We start from the raw sequence: 22189 nt of genomic DNA, 5'->3' as shown, positions 1-22189 counted from the left end.
CAGAGGCGCACTAGACCTCTCTGTTCTCCCGGGGTTGAGCTGCGCCAGTGCCGGTCACCCGCACTGCTGCCTCCCCCACAGAAGGCAAGGTGGATCAGGGCAGCCCAGCTCCCCTACATCCCGCCAGCGCAAGGGTCGCCCGCACGCCAAGTCCCTCTCCCAGCGTCCTGCCACTACGGTGCCAGTAGCTGAAGGGGCGACCCTGCTGGAACGGACCGAGGGTGAAGACGACTATGGTGAGAGAGAGGCTTCTCCAGCCCTACGTCCCCGTCCCCCCCGGTCTCCTGCGTGCCTGACCCTATACTGGGCCTATGGACCCTTCTGTCCCTGCTAGACCTAGGCTGGCCCCTGGGCTGTCGCAGGGCGACATTCTGCTCCCTCTCTCCTGGCCTCCAGGACATTGGCACCCTTGTTCCTACAAGAGGAATGCCTAGGGAGCTGCGGAGGTCCGCAACTAGCTGCCCCTGACGGAGGGGTTATGCAGGCGTCCCACCCTCACAGACCCGGTCTCAGGGTCCCCCTCCCTCTTACCGGCCACTACTTCAGGGCCAGAGGGCCCGCGCCTTGCTGCCACTGACCCTCCCTACTCTCACGGGCACCGGTCCAGGGGAAAGGTGGTTGTAGCTGCCGGCCATATGGAGCGCTGTTCTAGGCAGGGGCCCGCTCCAGGGGTGAAATGGCTGCCGGGTGCAGGGTCATCACTTCCGGACAGCTGGGTGGGCACCGCGGCCTGCAAATGAGCGCTTCAACAGCCCCGGCCGACCGTCGGAACATTCCGGTCGGCCGGGCGCCGCAAAACTTGTGTTCCACTTCAAGGCCGCGATCCCGCACTATCCGGGTCCCCGGCTCGCGGGGTGGGCACCCGCGGCCGGTATGTGCCGCTCCGTAGGCCCGGCTGGTACTTTAAGTACTGTGCGGCCCCGGTCAACCGGGCGCCGCTAAAAATTTAGGCCCCGGCTCTTCCGGCCCGCGGGGTGGGCACCCGCGGCCGGTATGTGCCGCTCCGTAGGCCGGCCGGTACTTTAAATACTGTGCGGCCCCGGTCAGCCGGGCGCCGCTAAAAATTTAGGCCCCAGCTTCACGGCCTACTAGGCCGCAAAATTCAGGCCTCTGTTGGAGGGGGCTGGAACTTCTCCAGGCGCGAATTCTTCCCGCCTGGAGGTTCCCCCGCCCCCAGAGGATCGCAGTGCCGCCCCCCAGGCCGGATCCCTGTTAACCCTTTGGGTACAGGCCGGCTTCCGATGGGCCTGTATGGGTGGATCTGTGCCCTGTAGGTGGCCCCCCTTTTATTTTATTTTTTTCTGCCTCAGTGAGGCTGTGTGTTAACAAAAAAAATAAAAATAATAATAAATAAATAAATTATTTTTCTCGCCCAGTTTCCTTGGGGGACACAGAAGACCTTGGGTATAGCTCATCTCCATAGGAGGCGTGACACTAAGTGAAAGCTGTTAAGCCCCTCCTCCACAGCTATACCCTCAGCCTGGAGAGAGAGACTGCCAGTTTTTGCTTAGTGTCCAAGGAGGCAAGACACTCCCTGCACTGCAGGGCTGGTTTCTCCTTGTTTAAATTTTAGTTTTTTACTTTTTTCTTTTCTTTTTGTTCCAGATCATCAGGGATAACAGAGACGCACTAGACCTCTCTGTTCTCCCGGGGTTGAGCTGCGCCAGTGCCGGTCACCCGCACTGCTGCCTCCCCCACAGAAGACAAGGTGGATCAGGGCAGCCCAGCTCCCCTACATCCCGCCAGCGCAAGGGTCGCCCGCACGCCAAGTCCCTCTTCCAGCGTCCTGCCACTACGGTGCCAGTAGCTGAAGGGGCGACCCTGCTGGAATGGACCGAGGGTGAAGACGGCTGTGGTAAGAGATTGGTTTCTCCAGCCCTACGTCCCCCACCCCCCCACCCTGGTCTCCTGCGTGCCTGACCCCCATATTGGGCCTCTAGTCCCCTGCTGGATCTATGCTGGCCCCTGGGGTGTCGCAGAGCGGCAATCTCCTTCTGCCCCCCCCCCTGCCTGGCTCCCACAGACATGCAGCCAGTGGCTGTCTCCACAGCCAGCTACAGAAGCGGCAACATAGTTTATTTCTTTATCAGCACAGGCACCCGGTCTCTGGGTCCCCTCCTACATCTCCTACCGGAGTGTTGTTCCAGGCTTGAGGCTCCTGACGGCTGTGGAGTAAGGCCTCGCCTCCGGCCGACATTGGTATTCCGGTGCGGCCGGGCGCCGCAAAAATCTTAGCCCAGGCTCCGCGGCCTGCTAGGCCGCCATTCCGGGTCCCTGACTTTTCCGGCCGGCGGGGTGGGCTCCCGCGGCCGGCAAGCCGCCATTCCGGGCAAGCCGCCATTCTGGGCCCCTGACTCTTCCGGCCGGCGGGGTGGGCTCCCGCGGCCGGCAAGCCGCCATTCTGGGCCCCTGACTCCTCCGGCCGGCGGGGTGGGTTCCCGCGGCCGGCTTTGGGCTTGACTTCTAGGCCCAGCAGGCCCCGGCCGACCGTCGGTGCCGGTCGGTGGGGCTCCGCAAATTTTGGCCCAGGCTTCGCGACCTGCTGGGACGCAATTCCGACCGGCCCGCGGGGTGGGCACCCGCGGCCGGTTTGATGCGCCACTCCGCCTCAGGTCCCGGCGGTACATACCGGGCGCCGCAAATTTAGTCCCCGGCTTCACGGCCTACTAGGCCGCAAAATTCCGGCCTCTGGTGGAGGGGGCGGGAACTTCTCCAGGCGCGAATTTTTCCCGCCGGGAGGTTCCTCCGCCCCCAGGGGATCGCAGCGCCGCCCTCCAGGCCGGATCCATGTTAACCCTTTGGGTACAGGCCGGACCCCTATGGGCCTGTATGGCTGGCCCCCCTTTTTTCCTTTTTCCTGACTATCTGTGCCCCTATATGGTGGCCCCCTTTAGCCTCAGAGAGGCTGTGTTTTTAATAAAAAAAAAAAAAAAAAAGAAATAATAATAGATATATATATATATATATATATATATATATATATATATATATATATATGTGTAACAGATTTCTTTTGGACTGCGCAGGACGCTGCAGCCTCATCAGTAGTGCTGCATGTCTGCATGCCCTCTTTCCACAGGCGGCATAGTGTTGCGCTCCCAACCTGCGTTGCTGCTAGGGCATTTCCCCTTTTTAGGCGGTTTTCCTGCCCTCTTCCAGGATACGGCGCTGGCCAAGTGCATGCGGCCCTTCCGTAGGCAGCATTCATCATCTCTCCAGTTATGGTGCCTGCCATGTGCATCCCCCCCCTCCTAGGCGGGATACTGCACTCTCCCTGGCTGCCGGCTGGCCATGTGCATGACCCCCTTTTAGGCGGAATACTGCACCTTCACCGGATACGGTGCTGGCCATGTGCACGACCCCCTTCCATAGGCGGAATGCTGCACTCTCTATGGATTTGCTGCCGGCCATGTGCACGACCCCCCTCTCTAGACGGAACGCTGCACTCTCGCTGGATTCACTGCCGGCCATGTGCGTCACCCCCTTCCATGGGCGGAACGCAGTGCTCTCACTGGATTCGTTGTCGGCCATGCGCGTGACCCCCTTCCATGGGCGGAAGGCAGCGCTCTCACTGGATTTGTTGCCGATCATGTGCATGACCCCCCTTTTTAGGCGGAATACTGCACTCTCACCGGATACGGTACTGGCTATGTGCACGACCCCCTTCCATAGGCGGAACGCTGCACTCTCTCTGATGGGCTATGATGTACTTATGTACTATGTTACTATGCTGCACTCTCACTGGTTTCGCTGCCAGCCATAGGCATGACTCAGGCAGCATACATACATCCCTCTGTCTGTGGTTGTTTTCTCGCAGGTACGTTACTGGCCATGTGCATGTACCCCATACATGGCGGGGTGCTTGCACTTTCGCTGGATCCGCTGTCGGCCATATGCATGACCCCTCTTCCGTGGGCGGTGTACGCACTCTCGCTGGATTCGCTGCCTGCCATGGGCATGCCTTCCTTCCTCAGGTGACATACACACATTCTCACTGACTGTGTTTGTCTCTCACCAGTACGTTGCTGGCCATGTGTATGACTTCCATACATGGCGGGTGCACGCACTCTCCCTGGATGAGATGCTGGCTATGTGCATTACCCCCCCTTTTTTTCTGGGCGGCATGCTACACTCTCACCGGATACCTTGCTGGCCATGAGCATGGCCCTCTAACATGGGTGGAACGCTTGCACTCCCATTGGATACGGTGCTGGCCTTGTGCGTGACCACCCCACATTCCATGGGCAGAATTTGGCACGCTCATGAGATTCACGGCTGTCCTTGTATGGCTGTGCTGGACTTGTACATGTCCCCCTTCATTGGCAGAGTAGTTGCACTCTCGCTAAGTCAGTGTTGGGTGTATTATTGCACACTCACTTAATGCTAGGATAACCCTGTGCATGTTCCCCTTTCACTAGGTGGACCTCCTGCGTTCCTGCTGGATTATATGGTATGTCCTGCTTCTCTGAAGTAGGTACGGCCCTAGGCATCACTCCCTTTTGGGACCGGCCTTTGCACTCTTGCCGACTGCAGTTTGCCAGATACAATTTCCCCCCTTTCGGGGCGGACTGCTTGCGTTCCATCGCATGCTATACTAGGCTTGTGCATAACTCCCTTGCAGGTTGCACTTTGCAATTACGTACATGCTGTGGCACTCTGTGGCGAGCCCCCTTTTTCGCTGAATTAACCTTTTTGCAGTGAGCGGACGTTCTTGTGCGTTGTTTGGGCCGTGTATGCCTTCTCCTCCTGTAGGTGGGTTGGCCTTCTCACTGCTTACGGGGCTGCTCGTACGTATGCCTCACCTGCTTCCTGCGGCATACTTTTGTTTTCTTGGGATACGATGCTTGCCGCAAGCCTTGCACTCGTCTCTAAGGAGTTCATTCTGTCCACCTGACCCGGACGGGCACTACTTGCTCTATGCTGCACGGAGCTGGGTGGTACTCATTCATTTAGTTGGCCCTTCATCCTAGGGAGTGTTCGTGGTTCCTAGATGCGTGCCCATTCGTCCTTCCGCGGTATTGCTTCCCTGCGCTAGTGGTCACATGGTCGAGAGTGCTGTTGTCTGGAGCGCCCCTCGAATTCTTCGTTGGCTCTGGCAGGACTGCGGTTCCCTTGCCTGCTCAAATTTCCTCCTCTTCGGATGTAGTGTGGTATGAGTCCTTCCTCTTGGCGCCTCTACGCTTTATTCTGATCTGCTACCAAGTGCGGGCCGCTTTTCTCGGGAAGGTCACCCAAATTCTCTTGGGTGCTCGATTACCCAGGTCGGAGGACCTCCACCTTGGGTTCTTCAGGGTATTCGCCTTCTGCGAGGCGGTGAACCGGGCATCTCACAGTGTAGCAGGGTTCTGCTTTTGAGCTGTCCTATGGCTTCCCTGTTGCCCACTCCTCCGTTCGGTTGGAGGGTGTTATGCCGGCCTCTGTCTCGACTACCTTATCTCGCTGGCTCTGTTTGGCTCCCGCTCGGTACAGATCACTCCGATGTGGCTTCTGTCCCGCCAGACTTCAGAGGCTGTTCCTTCACTGTCCTCCCCTCTGGGGAGAGCATGGTTGTTCATGTGGATGGTTCCGGTGTTCCTTTTGGCCTCGTACTGTCTCCCTTGTTCACACTGGCTGTATTGGCTGTGCCTATTTACCGAGTCTACCGCGTTCTGTCCTCCCGCTGAGTGCAGATTGCGTGGTCCATTCTAAGACAATGGTCCTGCTGTAGACTTACCTTCTCGGTAACTTGGGGGGACTACCTTTCGATCCAGATTGTCCTTTGATCTCCCACACCGGGACTGTAGAACATGGCTACATCAGCATGGACTTTAGCCTGTCTTGTCCTGGCATCTGGCGGATACTGGGCGGACCCTTTGGTTCCGTTCCGTCTGTCCTTCTGCTCCCCCACTCGGGTGGATACGGGACAACGTTGCTCGGGGGCCGACTGGACCAGTTTTGTCGACTTCTGCCCGTGTTACTGGTCTGCGCCTGATCACATTGGGTTTTCGCCCGCTTGCCAGGCGACTCCAGCGGGTTCGCTATTGTCCGTTCCTGGCTGTATTTTCGTCCAGGATCTGTCGTAAGACTTATGGTTTTTTTGTCTGGGGTTCTGTGGGAAGCTGTGCATTCCCCACTCTGACTTTTTCTCTCCCCATGGTTCTGTCTTTTTTCCAGTCTGGCCTGGACCTGGGACTGAGATTCCTTTACTTGAGGTGTCAAGTGTCAGCGCTGTTCTTCCTCTTCCAGCGTTCCCCGGCCCTCTGGGCCTGTCAAGACCTTCTTACTCGAAATGGCTCTTGGGTTCCTCTGTACTGTCCTTCGGTACCGCCCTGGGAACTACATACTGAGCTCTCAGCGCTCCAATCTTTTCCTTGGAGCCGTTACAGAAGTTCTCTCTACCCCGCCTGTCCTGTACGGTTGTGTTTCCGTATCAGTCGTGTCTCTGACGGGTGCCTGAATGGCCCCTTTTTTGTTCTGAGCCTTCTGTCTTTTCCCAGGACAGGGCTGTTTCTACATCCCGTTCCTTCCTTCTGAAGGTGGTATTGCCTTTCGCTTCAACACTTCACCGATTTGGACGTTGTTTGGGCCTTGCCGGTTTTACTTGGAGATCTCCGACTCTTGTCGACGTTCGGTCTCTTGGGTTTCCTGGAGGTCCGCGCTTAGAGTTGACGGACTCCAGGGTGGTTTTCCTCCGCTTTATCAGATTGGCTATTGCTGAGGTTACCGCACCGAGGGCAGGATTCTGCCTTTGCTGTCACCGTTCATTTCACCAGAGCGGTCGGTGTCTCCTGGGCAGGAGGCATTGGGCTTCGGCCATGCATTTGAGCAAGGCGGCCACAGGTCTTCCTTGCACGCTTTACAGAGTTCTACAGGGTGCATACTCTGGCTTCGGCGTATGCTGCTTTGGTCCGCCTGGGTCTGCAGGCGGCGGTTCCTTGATGCCTTCGGGTGCTTCGCCTTGGAGCTGTGGTCCCTCCCCTTTTGGACTGCTTTTGAACGTCCCAAGGTCTTCTGTGTCCCCCAAGGAAACTGGGCGAGAAAACGAGATTTTTGTATAACTTACCAGTAAAATCTCTTTCTCGCTCTTTCCTTGGGGGACACAGCACCCACCCATTCATTGTTTTTCTCTACACGGTTTCCGAGTTTGTGTTACCCGTTGGGTAGTTGGCTTGTTGGTTCCTTGTTGGACTTTGCCTTTTCTCACTGCTTGGACACGCAACTGGCAGTCTCTCTCTCCAGGCTGAGGGTATAGCTGTGGAGGAGGGGCTTAACAGCTTTCACTTAGTGTCACGCCTCCTATGGAGATGAGCTATACCCAAGGTCTTCTGTGTCCCCCAAGGAAAGAGCGAGAAAGAGATTTTACTGGTAAGTTATACAAAAATCTCGTTATTATATATATGACTTGTGGGCTGCGCAGGACGCTGCAGCCTCATCTCAGAGTGCTGCCTGTATACATGCCCCCCTTCCATAGGTGGCATGGTGTCGCGCTCCCCGGCTGCGGCGCTGCCAGGGTCTTTTTTCCCCTTTTAGGCGGTTTCTTGCCCTCTCCGCGCTACGGCGCTGGTCAAGTGCATGCCTTTTCTGTAGGCAACATTCGTCACCCTCTCCAGTTATGGTGCCTGCCATGTGCAGGACCCCCCTCCTGGGCGGGATACTGCACTCTTCCTAACTGCGGGTTGGCCTTGTGCATGATCCCCCTTTCATTGGCGGCCTACTGCAGTTTCTCCGGATACAATGCTGGCCATGTGCACGACCCCCTTCCATAGGTGGAACACGGCACTCTCACTGGATTCGCTGCCTGCCATAGGCATGACTCCCTTCTGTGGACGGCATTCGGCACTCTCACTGGATTCACTGCCAGCCATGTGCATGACCACCTTACATAGGCGGTATGATGTACTCTCATTGGATTCACTGCCGGCCTTGGGCATGCCTCCTTCCCGGGTGGCGGCATACATACACTCCCTCGGTCGGTGGTTGTTCTCTCGCCGGTACATTGTTGGCCATGTGCATGACCCCTATACATAGCGGGGTGCTTGCACTCTCTCTGGATCCGCGGCCGGCCATATACATGACCCTCTTCCGTGGGCGGTGTACGCACTCTCACTGGATTCGCTGCCGGCCATGGGCATGCCTCCTTCAGGTGGCATACACACATTCTCACCGACTGCTTGCATTCTCCCTGGATGCGATGCTGGCCATGTGCATGACCCCCCCCCCCCCCCCCCCCCCTTCCTTTTCTGGGCGGCATACTACACTCTCACCAGATACGTTGCTGGCCTTGAGCATGGCCTCTAACATGGGTGAAACGCTTGCGCTCCCATTGGATACGGTGCTGGCCTTGTGCGTGACCACCCCTCATTCCATGGGTGGAATTTTGCACGCTCACAAGATTCAAGGCTGTCCTTGTATGTGCTGTACTGGACTTGCACATGTTCCCCTTCATTGGCGGAGTAGTTACACTCTCACGAAATTTCGGGTTGGGTGAATTGTTGCACACTCACTTAATGCTAAGATAGCCCTGTGCATGCCCCCCTTTTTCACTAGGTGGACCTCCTGCGTTCCTGCTGGATACTGTGTGGCCATGTGCATGGCGCCTTTCTGGGCGAAGTATGGTATGCCCTACTTCTCTGACGTAGGTACGGCCTTGGGCATCACCCCCTTTTTGGGGCAGGCCTTTGCATTCTTGCCCACTGCAGCTTGCCAGGTACATTTCCCCCCTTTTTCGGGGCGGTCAGTTTGCGTTCCATCGCATACCATACTAGTCTTGTGCATAACTCCTTTCAGTTTGCACTCCCGTAGATACTGTGGCACTCTGTGGCTGGCCCTCTTCGCTGAGTGATATTTTTGCAGTGAGCGGACGTTCTTGTGCGTTGTTTCCTTCTCGTCCCGTAGGTAGGTTGGCCTTCTCACTGCTTACGGGGCTACTCGTACGTATGCCTCCTTTCCTCCTGCGACATACTTTTTCTCTTGGGATACGATGATTGCCGCAAGCCTTGCACTATTCTCTAAGGAGATCATTCTGTCCATCTGTGTAAGCCTAAGGTGTTGTCCAATAAACAACAAATGAATACCTTATATTTAAGTAGACGGGCTCTACTGTTCGCTACTGCACAGAGCTGGGTGGTACTCATTTATTTCGTTGGCCCATTTGTCCTTCCGCGGCATTGTTTCCCTGTGCTAGTGGTCGCATGGTCGAGAGCGCTGTCTGCAGCGCCCTTCGCATTTTATGTTGGCTCTGGCGGGACTACGGTCCCCTCGCCTAATACCATTTCCTCCTCTTCGGGTGCAGTGTGGTATGATTCTTTCCGGATTGGCGCCCTCGGTGCTTCAGTCTGATCTGCTACCAGGTTCGGGCCGCTCTTCTTGGGAAGGTCACCCAACTTCTCTTGGGTGCTCGCTTATACAGGTCCGGGGGACCTCCACCTTGGGTTCTTCAGGGTATTCGCCTTCTGCGAGGCGGTGAACCGGGCGTCTCTGTGTAGCGGTGTTCTGCTTTTGAGCTGTCCTATGGCCTCTCTGTTGCCCACTCCCCCTTTCGGTTGGAGGGTGTTATACCGGCCTCTGTCTCGCCTGCCTTTTCTCGCCGGCTCTGTTTGGCTCCCACTCGGTACAGATCATTCCGATGTGGCGTCTGTTCCGGCCACGCTTCAGAGGCTGTTCCTTCACTGCCCTTCCCTCTGGGGAGAGCATGGTTGTTTATGTGGATGGTTCTGGTGTTCCTTTTGAGTCTCCCTTGTCCACACTGGCTGTACTAGCTGTGTGCCTAGTTACCGGGTCTACCGTTTTCTGTCCTCCCGCTGGGTGCAGATTGCGTTTTTTTTCCATTCTAGGCAATGTTTCTGCTTTGGATTCACCTTCTCGGTAACTTGGGAGGACTACCATTTGGTCAGGATTGTCTTTAGATCTCCCACACCGGAACTGTAGTCCGTCTTCCTGTGGTGGCTACATTGGCTTCGGCTTTAGCCTGTCTTGTCCTGGCGGTTGCTGGGCGGACCCTTCGGTTCCTGTCCGTTTGTCCTTCTGCTTCCCCACTCTGGGGGGATACGGGACAACCTTGCTCGGGGGCCGACGGGATCAGTTCTACTGACTGTTCTACCCGTGTTACTGGTCTGCGCCTGATCATTGGGTTTTCACCCGCTTGCCCAGTCGACTCTAGTGGGCTCGCTAGTGTTCGCTTCTAGCCGAGTTTTTCGTCCAGGATCTGTGGTAGGACTTAGGGCTTTACCTGGGGTTCTGTGGGAAGCTGGGCGTTCCCCCACTCTGCCTTTCTCCATGGTTCTGTCTTTCTCCAGTCCGGCCTGGACCTGGGGCTGGGACTCTGTTGCTTGAAGTATCAAGTGTCATTCCTGTCCTTCCTCTTTCAGCGTTCCCCGACCCTCTGGGCCTGTCAGGAACTTCTTCCATGGAGCGGCTCTTGGGTTCCTTTGTACTGTCCTCCGGTACCGTCCCGGGAACTACATACTGGGCTCTTGGCGCTCCAATTTTTCCTTGGAGCCGTTACAGAAGTTCCCTCTACTCCTTCTGTCCTGTACAGTTGGGTTTCTGTAGCCATCGTGTCTCTAATGGGTGCCTGAGTGGCGGCCCTTCTTGTTCCGAGCCTTCTGTCTTCCCCCAGGACAGGGCTGTTCTCCATTCCGTCTCTTCCTTCCTTCTGAAGGTGGTGTTTGTCTTTCATTTCATTGAGGCAGTCGTCCTCCCCTTCCCACCCCAGGGAACGGACACTTCACCGATTTGGACGTTGTTTGGGCCTTGCAGTTTTTACTTGGAGATCTCCGACTCTTGTCGACGTTCGGTCTCTTGTGTTTCCAGGAGGTCCGCGCAAAGGGTTGACGGCCTCCAGGGTGGCTTTCCTCCGCTTTCTCAGAGTGGCTCTTGTTGTGGTTGCCGCACCAAGGGCAGGGTTCTGCTTTTGGTGTCACCATTCATTTGGCCAGAGTTGTCGTTTTTTTCCTGGGCCGGAGGCATTAGGCTTCGGCCATGCATTTGTGCAAGGCGGTCACTGGTCTTCCTTGCACACCTTACCGAGTTCTACAGGGTGCATACTCGGGCTTCGGCGTATGCTGTTTTGGGCCGCCTGGTCTGCAGGCGGCGGTTTTTTTGATGCCTTCGGGTGCTTCGCCTTGGTGCTGTGGTCCCTCCCCCTTTGGACTGCTTTTGAACGTCCCATGGTCTTCTGTGTCCCCCAAGGAAACTGGGCGAGAAAACGAGATTTTTGTATAACTTACCAGTAAAATCTCTTTCTCGCTCTTTCCTTGGGGGACACAGCACCCACCCATTCTTTGTTCTTCTCTGACTGTTTCCGAGTTTGTTTTACCCTTTGGGTAGTTGGCTTGTTGGTTCCAATTTTTGGACTTTGCCTTTCCTCACCACTACTTGGACACGCAACTGGCAGTCTCTCTCTCCAGGCTGAGGGTATAGCTGTGGAGGAGGGGCTTAACAGTCTTCACTTAGTGTCACGCCTCCTAGGGAGATGAGCTATACCCAAGGTCTTCTGTGTCCCCCAAGGAAAGAGCGAGAAAGAGATTTTACTGGTAAGTTATACAAAAATCTCGTTTTTATTTGCGGCCCCTTGAAATAGAGCGTTGTGACAATGCGGCCCTCAGACCAAAAAAGGTTGTGTGCACCCCTGGTCTATGGGATAATGATTTAAAGTGGTACTACAGCTAAAGTTTTACAAAAACTAAGGAATGCTTTAAAGTGTTACCGTACCTTCAGCAAACTGTATAAATCATTTCTATGGGTGAATATAAGAAACTTTGTAATATATATTATCAGAGAGAAACAAAAAATGACAGAGCTGAACCCGGACATCCACTTTTTTTTATTTTTATAATTGTCTTTTTATTGAAGGAAGTATATAAGAAACATAAACATTTCTCTGTGAAATCTGTTAACATCCAAGTGACCAGCATACATAAAAGATTTGACATTGCAAATAATTTTCAAAAATGCATACCAAGCAGTTCCATTTCTGCCAACACATATTGGTATAAACCACAATCAATAGAAAGGTAGATTTGAGCAGGCTAGTTTACAACCAAAGAGGCTGAACCCAATAGTAATATAACTGGACAAGAACAGTCCTCGAATATGTTTATGTAATATATAACAATTGAGTTACAATGGTCAAAAGACAAGACACAAGAGGGTAGAGGGGGGGGGGGGAAGGAATGCTACACAATGATCTCTGTGATTGTGTCCCACGGCTGCCATACTTTATGAAATTTGTCTGTAGTGTTATTGATAAGCGCGGTTAGGTGTTCCATTCGTCTAACATCCATAACACTGGAGATTAGGTCAGGCCGAGTCGGTATGTCCTGTCTTTTCCAGTATTTAGCTATAAGGCGTCTAGTTGCCGACAATATACGAAGCACAAAGTAGAGTACATGTTTCTTTAGTACCGTTGGAGGCATGTTCAGTAAAAACATATAAGTGTCGAGTGAGAATTTTACATTAGTTAGTTGCAGAATAAGGTGTTGGGTTTCCCTCCATAGTGGGAATATAGCATGACAGTCCCAGAAGATGTGAAACAAAGACCCTGGACCAGAGCCACACCGCCAACATGTATTAGAAACAGTAGGATTCAAGTGTTTAAGCAACTAGGGTGTGTGTGATACCAAAACATCAAAAGCTTATATGAATTCTCTCTATAAGTCACACATGTGGATGTCATTGCCGCTCTACGCCATATAAGCTTCCAGTCACTCTGTGGTATTTCCCTCTCCAAATATCTCTCCCATTTAGACATATATGCATGGCGTATAATCCGTGGGGATTCCGGAGTTGAGAGAAGAACATGCATGTCTGATATGAGACCTTTGGTGGAGGTCGAGAGTTTACATAATCGCTCAAACATTGTCGGAGTAGATACCTTCGTGTCTTTAAATAAGGTTCTAAGCAGGTGTTGAATTTGTATAGGCTGCCATCTAGAGGATTCAGGTAGATCGTATTTTTCCCTAAGCGACTTAAATGGTATAATCTCAAGGGTCCTATACTCCACTATATCAGCAAATCTAAATAATTTCAATCGAGTGTATATACTGGCATCAATAATACAGTTTTATCGATAGAATAGATTTTTTTTATAATCAATATTCTATCGATAAAACTTTATTATTGATGCCAGTATATACACTTGATTTATTTTATTGTGTTTGAATAAATAAGTTTGGTTCCACATCTCTCTTGGTGTTTTGAAGTGCCGGTCCAATTTCCATTCACTATTTACTTTAATAAGAGCAAGGGGTGACTCTTTTTGTCCAGAGCACCTAGCGTGATTGTTCATAGTGAGCCATCTGTTCATTTTCTCCAAATCTAAATAATTTGTTAGAAAACCGTGGCTTAAAAAAGGTGTGCTGTAACCCTAATGGGAATAAGGGATTAAATAAAAACGAGGTCATGGAAGATTTATCGGATACCAATGGGAATTTCTGTTTGCAACTTTTCCAGATATTATATGTTAGGGACATAGGACCCAACAAGTGGGCAATACAGTTGGTCGGTAATGGTGACCACAGGAGGGCATTGGGGTGAGTAGGGGCTAACCATAGCTTCTCAATTTCCATCCATCTAGAGAATGCTAGGAGGGAAGACCATGCGGGGATACGACGTAGATGTGTCGCCCAGTAGTATGTAGTTACATCAGGGAGTCCAAGACCACCTTGCGACTTGAGGGCGGTAAGAGTGCTGCAAGGAATTCTGTGTCTTTTGCCATTCCAGACAAACCTGAGGATGGAAGACTGCAAGGCTCTCAAATCCTTCTTGGGTATGGGGACTGGAATAGTTTCCATCACATATAATAATTTGGGCAATATGGTCATTTTGACTGCTGCAATGCGCCCTAGTAGAGAAATCGGCAGGGGCATCCACTTAGTCATGAGCAAATTAAGTTCTCGAAAAATGGGTAAAAAAATTATGGGCATAGAGAGTATTATATGTTTTTGTTAATTTCACTCCCAAATATTTAAGGGTAGTATCATTCCACTTGAAATGGAAACTGCTTTGCAGAGTACTCAATATATCTGGTGGAATATTAATAGATAAAGCCTCTGTTTTAGATGTATTAATCTTATAGCCAGATAGTCTGCCATATTCCCTTAACGTCTGGAATAGGTTTGGTAACGAGGTATGTAGGTTTGTCAACGTAAGAAGTATATCGTCAGCGAAGAGTGATAATTTAAAGGTCACCTTATTGACCTCTACTCCTTGAATATCAGGGTGGGCCCGTATTAATGCTGCTAAAGGCTCTATGCAGAGTACGAAGAGAAGGGGGGATAGCGGGCAACCCTGTCAAGTTCCGTTCCGAATAGTTATCATGTTGGACTGGGCATGTGTCGTTTTTACAAAGGCCGTTGGGCGGGTATAAAGAGCACAAGTGGCATTCATAAAAGGCCCCCCTATACCAAAACACCGCAATGTAAAAAACAAAAAAGGCCAGCTTAGGCGGTCAAAGGCCTTTTCTGCATCCAGGCCCAATATTAACGCCTGCTGTTTCCGTCTGTTAATGATGTCTATCAAATCTATAGCCCTTCTCATGTTATCGCCCCCTTGGTGATTTAATACAAAGCCGACTTGATCTTTATGGATCAAGCTCGGGAGCAGGCTAGCAAGCCTGTTCGCCAGAAGTTTCGTAAATATCTTTAAGTCTGAATTAAGGAGGGCTATAGGACAATAGTTGGAGCAATCCATATGATCTGTCTCAGGTTTTGGAATAAGGGTGATGAAGGATTGAAGCATTGTCTCTGGTATAGGAGAGCCCTCCAGGAAAGAATTAAATATCTTGACCATGTACGGAGGGAGGGTGTCTACGTATGTCTTGTAGTAAAGGTATGGCAGACCATCAGGACCAGGTGACTTGCGATTAGGGAGGTTCTTTATCACTTCTAATATTTCTTCAGCTGTGGACAACCACTTTAATGTGGTCATAAAAAAATTAAAATCGCCTATAAATGTTATCGAGCAGAAAAAGAAACACACTCACCTCTTCCTTTTCCTGGATATCAATCACCGACACTTTGGTGGTCCCTTGTTTTCGAGGACCCAGCACGTGACCACAGCAGTTATTCTATTCACTTCTACGGGACTGTTGATGGTGTGGTGGTCATACATGCAAACCACTGCTCCATTCTCATGGGGCACTTTTGGACCTCCGTTCAGGGACCAGACACTTGTGGATAAGGGGATATGTATTGTCAGTGGGAAAACTCCTTTATGTAAGTAATCCCTGACCTATTTCTCCCTTGTTTATTGGCAGGAGGTCAGTGCATTTGGAGACGATGGAGAAGGAGATATCTTAGATGACTGGACTGTACTCTGCAATGGGGAATTCTGGCAGCGCAATGAAGAAGTGAGGTTCAAGCACGCGTCTACAAACGTACTGCTGTCTGTCACAGGAGAACAATATGGGCGTCCTATAAATGGACAGAGAGAAGTGCATGGCATGACCTACGCAGGTCCACATAACTACTGGAAAGTGATGGAAGGTATCTTCATGAAACCTAGTGAACCTCCACGGACTGACTTCACTCACTCCGAGTTATGATAGGACTCAGACTGGTCTAGGTCTTTCAGTCTTCTTAACCATACAGTGTTGACTTCCCTGAGGATTTCTCCAGGGTCCCACAAAGTACACTTTGAAGAGCAATTAACAGTGAAATATGGGGCACAGTTTGGATGTTGCACCCTTGTGTCATTTATTATTATTATTGTTATTATTTCATATTTTATGTTATGGCAGCAAAGGGCCGGACTGATCCGTGAGCATGACTGCAGTTGAAAAAAATATCATTCTGTATTCTCGTCTCTGCAGCAAATGGTTTTTAAAATTATATACAAAAAAATTCAATTGTGGTTCTCAATTTTATTTATTTTTTGTCCTTATCCCATGTTTTGTTTTGTTTTTGTCACTTTTATATTATCCTTATCATACGTTTATCTAGCTTGATAAAACTGCAGATATTCTGTTATACTTACATTGTAATGTATGTATATGCTTGTAAAGAGGTTGTCCCATCTGACCATTTGTGGTATGGCGACAAGATATGCCATAAATATTCCTTAGATGTGGGTGCCAAAAAGGTTGGACCGACATCTGTCTCAAAAATACAAGTCTTCCATGAATTGAGCTGCAAGGGCTCAGATATATAGCAGTGAATAGAAAAAGCTGTGGGGTGTACTCTCCATTCATGGTGGAGCCCCATTCTTGAGAGGGTAGTGGGTACAAGAGGTGGGAGGTGCACCTATTGGACATATGCTGTTGATACGCTATAAATGTCCAGAACAACCCTTGTCCATATGTCCTACTACTTCATAGGGACTTCATAGAACTCCTTTCCTGGTGGGCCCATATGAACAGGCATTGATTTGAATAAAAAAACGAGCATGTAATGTTGCTTGGCCACAGCTGCCCCTGCCTGAGGTGAGAGAAGCCAGACCAGCGGCGATCAGCTAATTTTATAAGGAAACTGCGTCCATACTAAACTGTAACTGCAGGTATATGAACAATCATTGTTTCACAGATTCCAATACAGATAGTTTCTTTAACCTTGCTGTGCTAAGGCTGTGTTCACACTTTGCGCAGGGTATATGCATCTGTAGGCCTTGGTGTTGTGGGGTGGTCTAGAAGACTAGGATGCTGAGCAATATCCAACAACCTACACAACCATGCCGTGCAGATATGAGGTGGCTGGGACGGGAGCTGCTACAAATAAGTGGTTGCACCCTGAAATTTTTGAAAATTGTGGACACACTCCTTTTCCTAAGACTCCACCACCTTCCATGTATGCCCCCACCCCTTTCATAATGTGTCCTTCATGCCCTGTGAGGGGATTTACAAACCCCTCTGGGAATTCAGGAGGTCTTCCCTTTTTGGGAGCCTTCTGTATGTTTCAGGAGAGTTGCCAACTCTTCTCTATACATACCTACTCACTAAACGTATAACTTAATTACAGACCTACATGTCCATTATATAAATGGGCAGGGCGTTAACTAAGCACTGAGAGAAGGGTAAAAGATATACAGAGGGCACAGCACTATTGCTGTTGGGTTGGGTTCACAAGAGCGTTATCACACTCTGGTCTTCTGCTTTCACCGGAGCAGAAGAACAAATATAATGGAAGTGCTAAATTGAGCACAAATCTTAAAGTAAAAGAACGAAGCAAGCGCCATTAACTATAACTGGGTCTGCTCTGGATGGTGCTTCTTTACCAGACACAAAAAAATCCAGCATGCAGGACTTTTTTGTCTGGTCTTTTTGACAGAATCTGTGACAGAGGACCCGACAACGCAGATGTGGATAGATAGTATCAGATCAAAGTACAGCATCAGATGCATATTTAGCACACAAATGCAGGGCTGTGGAGTCGGAGGCAATATTGGGTACCTGGAGTCAGAGTCGGCAAAAAATACTCCGACTCCTACTAGATTTAAATTGGAATAAAAAAAGCAAGTTTAAATGTCCCAATTCACAAAAAGTTATAATTAATTACGGTATTTTTCGCCCTATAAGACGCACCTAGGTTTTTGAGGCGGAAAATAAGAAAAAAAATATTTTGAACCAAAACGTGTGCTTTTGGTGGGTTTTGAACTAATGGTGGTCTGTGGATGGCACTGTTATGGGGGATCATTGTGGGGGCATCTGTGGATGACACATATATAGCATCTTATCTTGTGTCATCCACAGATTCCCCCCCATAACAGTGTCCCTGTGTAGTGAATGGGGGCCGGCATCTGTTTCTGTAATGGCAGTGAGGCCCGGTGCCTGCTTTATTAATAAAGTGAGCTACGCTACGAGCACCCACCCAGCCACCTGACTGCCAAGAAGTTAGTAGTAAGTAGTACAGCGCTAGATTTAAGATGATTGGAATACTTTAACAATACCCACAAGTTAGATATGATTACTGTATACTACAGTGAGCGGGGCCCGGTGTAGTAGAATACAGAGACTGCACCGGGCCCCGCTGCCATTACAGAAACAGACGCCGGCCCCCAGCCCCTCCTCCCTCTCAGCCTATTCACCGGACGGTCGCAGCATTCGCCCCATAAGACGCATTGCTATTTTCCCCCCACTTTTTTTGGGGGGGGTTGGAGTGCGTCTTATAGGGTCGAAAAATACGGTACTTCTCTACTGTAAGAATAAAGGCCAATGCATGCAGTGCGTCACGTTACCGCTAAACGAACACGTTAAGTGACCATGAAGAAGCGTGCTTTTCATATGCTTCACTATATGGCACGCAACGCACAGTTAAGGAGCGGCAATACTTATACTTTCCATTGCGTTGTGTTCCGCCGTTACAGGGAACGCAACGCCCATGGTTAACCTAGACTCTCACTGATAACTGGTTAAGTAAATATGTTTTTTGCAGGACTAGACACTTGTATAAGGGAAGGAAATGGATAGTCAATAGTTCAAGACAGAAGCTGTAAACCATTTGAAAAACTGCTGTCATTCAGCTAAGGCTATAAAACCTTGTAAACTCAGATTGTTAGCTTAAACTTTAAACATGACTATGGGATTCAACTAGGGAAAACATGTTTTACAATAAATGCCCCTTCCCCTGCCCCGTCCTGGATACCCCCACAGCCCGATCTTCAGCAGAAGATCAGCACAAAGGAGAAGGCAGCAGCTTCCTAGCCAGTAGTTCTGTGGTAATGACATGTATGTTGCCTTTCTTTCCTTCAAGGAATGTATAAAATACATTCGCATATTAAATACAGAGGAGTCGGGGAATCTGAGTCGGAAGTACCAAAAACTGAGGAGTCGGAGTTGGAGTCAGAGCATTTATCTACCGACTCATGCAGTGCTAGAACTACATAATTACAACGCGGAAACGAAGCACAGAAAGTAGATACAGCACTAAAACAAAGCTCATAACACAAATACTACACCATAACCAAGTTCACTACATAAATGCAGCACCAGAATTAAGCCTATAAGTCAAATACAGTGCCAGAACCAAGCTCACTACAGAAATACAGCACCAAAATTAAAAATAGCTTTAAAGTCATCAATATGTGATCTGTAGGAGTCTTACTTCCAGAATCTCAGCCTCGTCCTCCTCTTTTGATATCATATCCATTGGTCACATGGCCTTTTTGTAGCTCAATCCCATTACAGTACAAAAATATCCTCTTATGTGTGCCAATACAAAAAATGCGGCACAAAGTATATGAACTGTGATGTCACACGCAAGAATAAAGCACATATGCTGTCACAGAGCAAAAATATGCAAAAAGTAAAGCTTAACAAAAGAGATATTGCAAACAGCAGAAGTAACCATGAGGCTCCATTGAAACGCTGAAAGAGCATTCACACGACCGTATTTTCAGTCCACATCAGATCAGCATTTTTTGCGGATCAGATGGGGACCCATTCATTACAGTGGGCCCTGTAAAAAAATTTAATAAAAATAGAGCATGTCCTATTCTTATCCGTTTAGCAGACAGGAATAAGCATTTCCAACAAAGGGCAAGACGTGCTGATCCACAAATGCGGAATGCACAAAGCTGGTATTCATGTTTTGCGGATCTACAATTTGAGGTCTGCAAAATGGATACGGTCGTGTGAATGCTCCCTTAGAATAGGTCATATTAAATTATCCATGTATATGTTTTTACTAGAGATGATTGAAGTTTTTTAAAAAATTTGATTCGGACGCTTCGCCGAATTTTTCCAACAAATTCAATTTCAATTAATTAGTGATGAAGCGTGTTAAAAATCAGCTATATGCCGGCTGCAGGGTGCGTGTATATGGGTGTACATCACTGTGCATTGCAGAAACATTCAAAGCTAGTCCGCTGTGGTAGTGAAGCAATTATTGTGCATTCGTATGACAGGCAGTTGACAGGCGTCACACTTAGAATCAGTTCACTCTTAGAATCAGCCTTACATGTCAAGGACTTAACCTGCAGTGGCCCAAGATTCTACTATAGGGTGAAAGAGCCCTATCTTTTTACACCGTCTGCTGATTCCATATAGATTGCTAGAGAACCAGTTCTGTTACACGCTGATACAAGTTTGGCCCCCATGACAGAGTGGAGAGAATGTCAGCAGTAAGTTTGTGTTGACGTCACTGTTTATTTTTCCAGCATTCGGTCAGTAATTGATCAGTATTGCTAAGGCCAATTGAAAACAGGAGTGGGTCCAAAACAGAGATGACTTGTGATTGGAATATTTGCATGTCTTCTGTGTTTTGTACCCACTCCTGCTTTTAGCTTCCAAATCATGAGCAAATCCTGATGCAAAATACTAGGGGTGCACCGAAATTTCGGCAGCCGAAAATATCGGCCGAAAATGCACCTAATCCACTTCGGCCGATATTGTTACATATCGGCCGAAAATATGGGGTGTGGGATTTGTCACCCACCATCTGCGGGCGGGCGCCGGGCGGGCGGTTTACTTTGTCACTGCATCTTAATTTTACCTTACAATCGTGAGGCTCCAGTAACTAACAACTCTGCAGGCAGAGCGGAGGGCGGCGTAACGTCACTTACTCACGTGACGCGCCTGCTCCGCCTCCTTCATTCATAAAGTGGGCGGAGCAGGTGCGTCACGTGAGTAAGTGACGTTACGCCGCCCTCCGCTCTGCCTGCAGAGTTGTTAGTTACTGGAGCCTCACGATTGTAAGGTAAAAAAAGTTGCAGTGAGTGATGCTGTGAGCAGCAGGGCCGGGGCTGTTATGGGTAGGGGGATCGGTCTATGGCACTGCTATGGGGAGGGGGGATCTGTGCACTGCTATGGGGAGGGGGGATCTGTGCACTGTTATGGGGAAAGGGATCTGTGCACTGTTATGGGGAAAGGGATCTGTGCACTGTTATGCCCATAACAGTGCACATATCCCCCCCTCCATAACAGAGCCACCCACAGATCCCCCTCTCCATAACAGCGCCACCCACAGATCCCCCTCTCCATAACAGTGCACAGATCCCCCTCTCCATAACAGCGCCACCCACAGATCCCCCTCTCCATAACAGCGCCACCCACAGATCCCCCTCTCCATAACAGCGCCACCCACAGATTACCCTCTCCATAACAGCGCCACTCACAGATCCCCCTCACCATAACAGCGCCACCCACAGATCCCCCTCTCCATAACAGCGCCACCCACAGATCCCCCTCTCCATAACAGCGCCACCCACAGATCCCCCTCTCCATAACAGCGCCACCCACAGATCCCCCTCTCCATAACAGCGCCACCCACAGATCCCCCTCTCCATAACAGCGCCACCCACAGATCCCCCTCTCCATAACAGCGCCACCCACAGATCCCCCTCTCCATAGCGCCACCCACAGATCCCCCTTTCCATAGCGCCACCCACAGATCCCCCTCTCCATAACAGCGCCACCCACAGATCCCCCTCTCCATAACAGCGCCACCCACAGATCCCCCTCTCCATAACAGCGCCACCCACAGATCCCCCTCTCCATAACAGCGCCACCCACAGATCCCCCTCTCCATAACAGCGCCACCCACAGATGAATTTCATTCATGAAAAAGAATTATTAATAAAATCATTAAAAAAAAAGTATTTTAAAAGTATTTGGGCAAAAAGGCAGTTTCGGTTTCGGTTTCGGTTTTCGGTCAAGGGCATCCTGAATTTTCGGTTTCGGTTTCGGACCAGAATTTTCATTTCGGTGCACCCCTACAAAATACTGACCGTGTGATAGAGACCTTATGGATGCTCCAAAGACAGAATCTGTTGTGTTTTTCATTTTTCAGTTCTTCTGACAGATCAGAAGTATAAAATCTGGGTATTTTTGATATCGCTTTATATTTTTTCCAAAAAGATGTAATTTATAATGCCCATAAAATGACAACCACTGCTTACATGCTGTTTACTTATATAGAAAAATCTATCCTTGCCATTACCACACTCTTCATGTCACTTCCAGAGATTGGTCTGGTCACCACCAAGAAGTTTCCCATCCTCTATTATCTAATATTAGTTATAATAAGTTGCCTACAATGAATGATAAAGAGACACGGACACATTGTTTGCTACCTCATCTGGTGACTTTTATTTATTAAAAGGGCAGAAATTTTGAAATGGCCCTGTTGATGGAAAACCCCTAACTCACAAAGAGTCGTCCTTCAACACTCAGGAGAGGAAAAACCCCCAGTGGAGGAAACCTCTAGGGAGCCATGGCTGAAGGACTGCCCCTCCCCTGGGCAAAGGGGTAAAAAGTCAACATTCTATGTGAAGTAGCTCT

At 49.9% G+C, this 22189-nt stretch overlaps 1 protein-coding gene across 1 annotated transcript in view; it reads left to right on the top strand.

Annotated features, from left to right (window-relative positions):
* Nucleotides 1–15733, top strand: part of SDF2 (stromal cell derived factor 2) — a 29809-nt gene extending 14076 nt beyond the window's left edge. Inside the window, exon 3 of the mRNA XM_040423399.1 lies at nt 15236–15733. Coding sequence (XP_040279333.1) covers nt 15236–15523 — 288 coding nt within the window. The 3' untranslated portion in view covers nt 15524–15733. The remainder of the gene's footprint in view (nt 1–15235) is intronic.
* The last annotated feature ends 6456 nt before the right edge of the window (nt 15734–22189 follow it).

Source organism: Bufo bufo, chromosome 3 (genome assembly GCF_905171765.1).
Source record: "Bufo bufo chromosome 3, aBufBuf1.1, whole genome shotgun sequence".
Classification (NCBI taxonomy): domain Eukaryota; kingdom Metazoa; phylum Chordata; class Amphibia; order Anura; family Bufonidae; genus Bufo; species Bufo bufo.
Note: the sequence above shows the minus strand (reverse complement) of the source record. Positions and strands in the feature narration are given on the sequence as shown.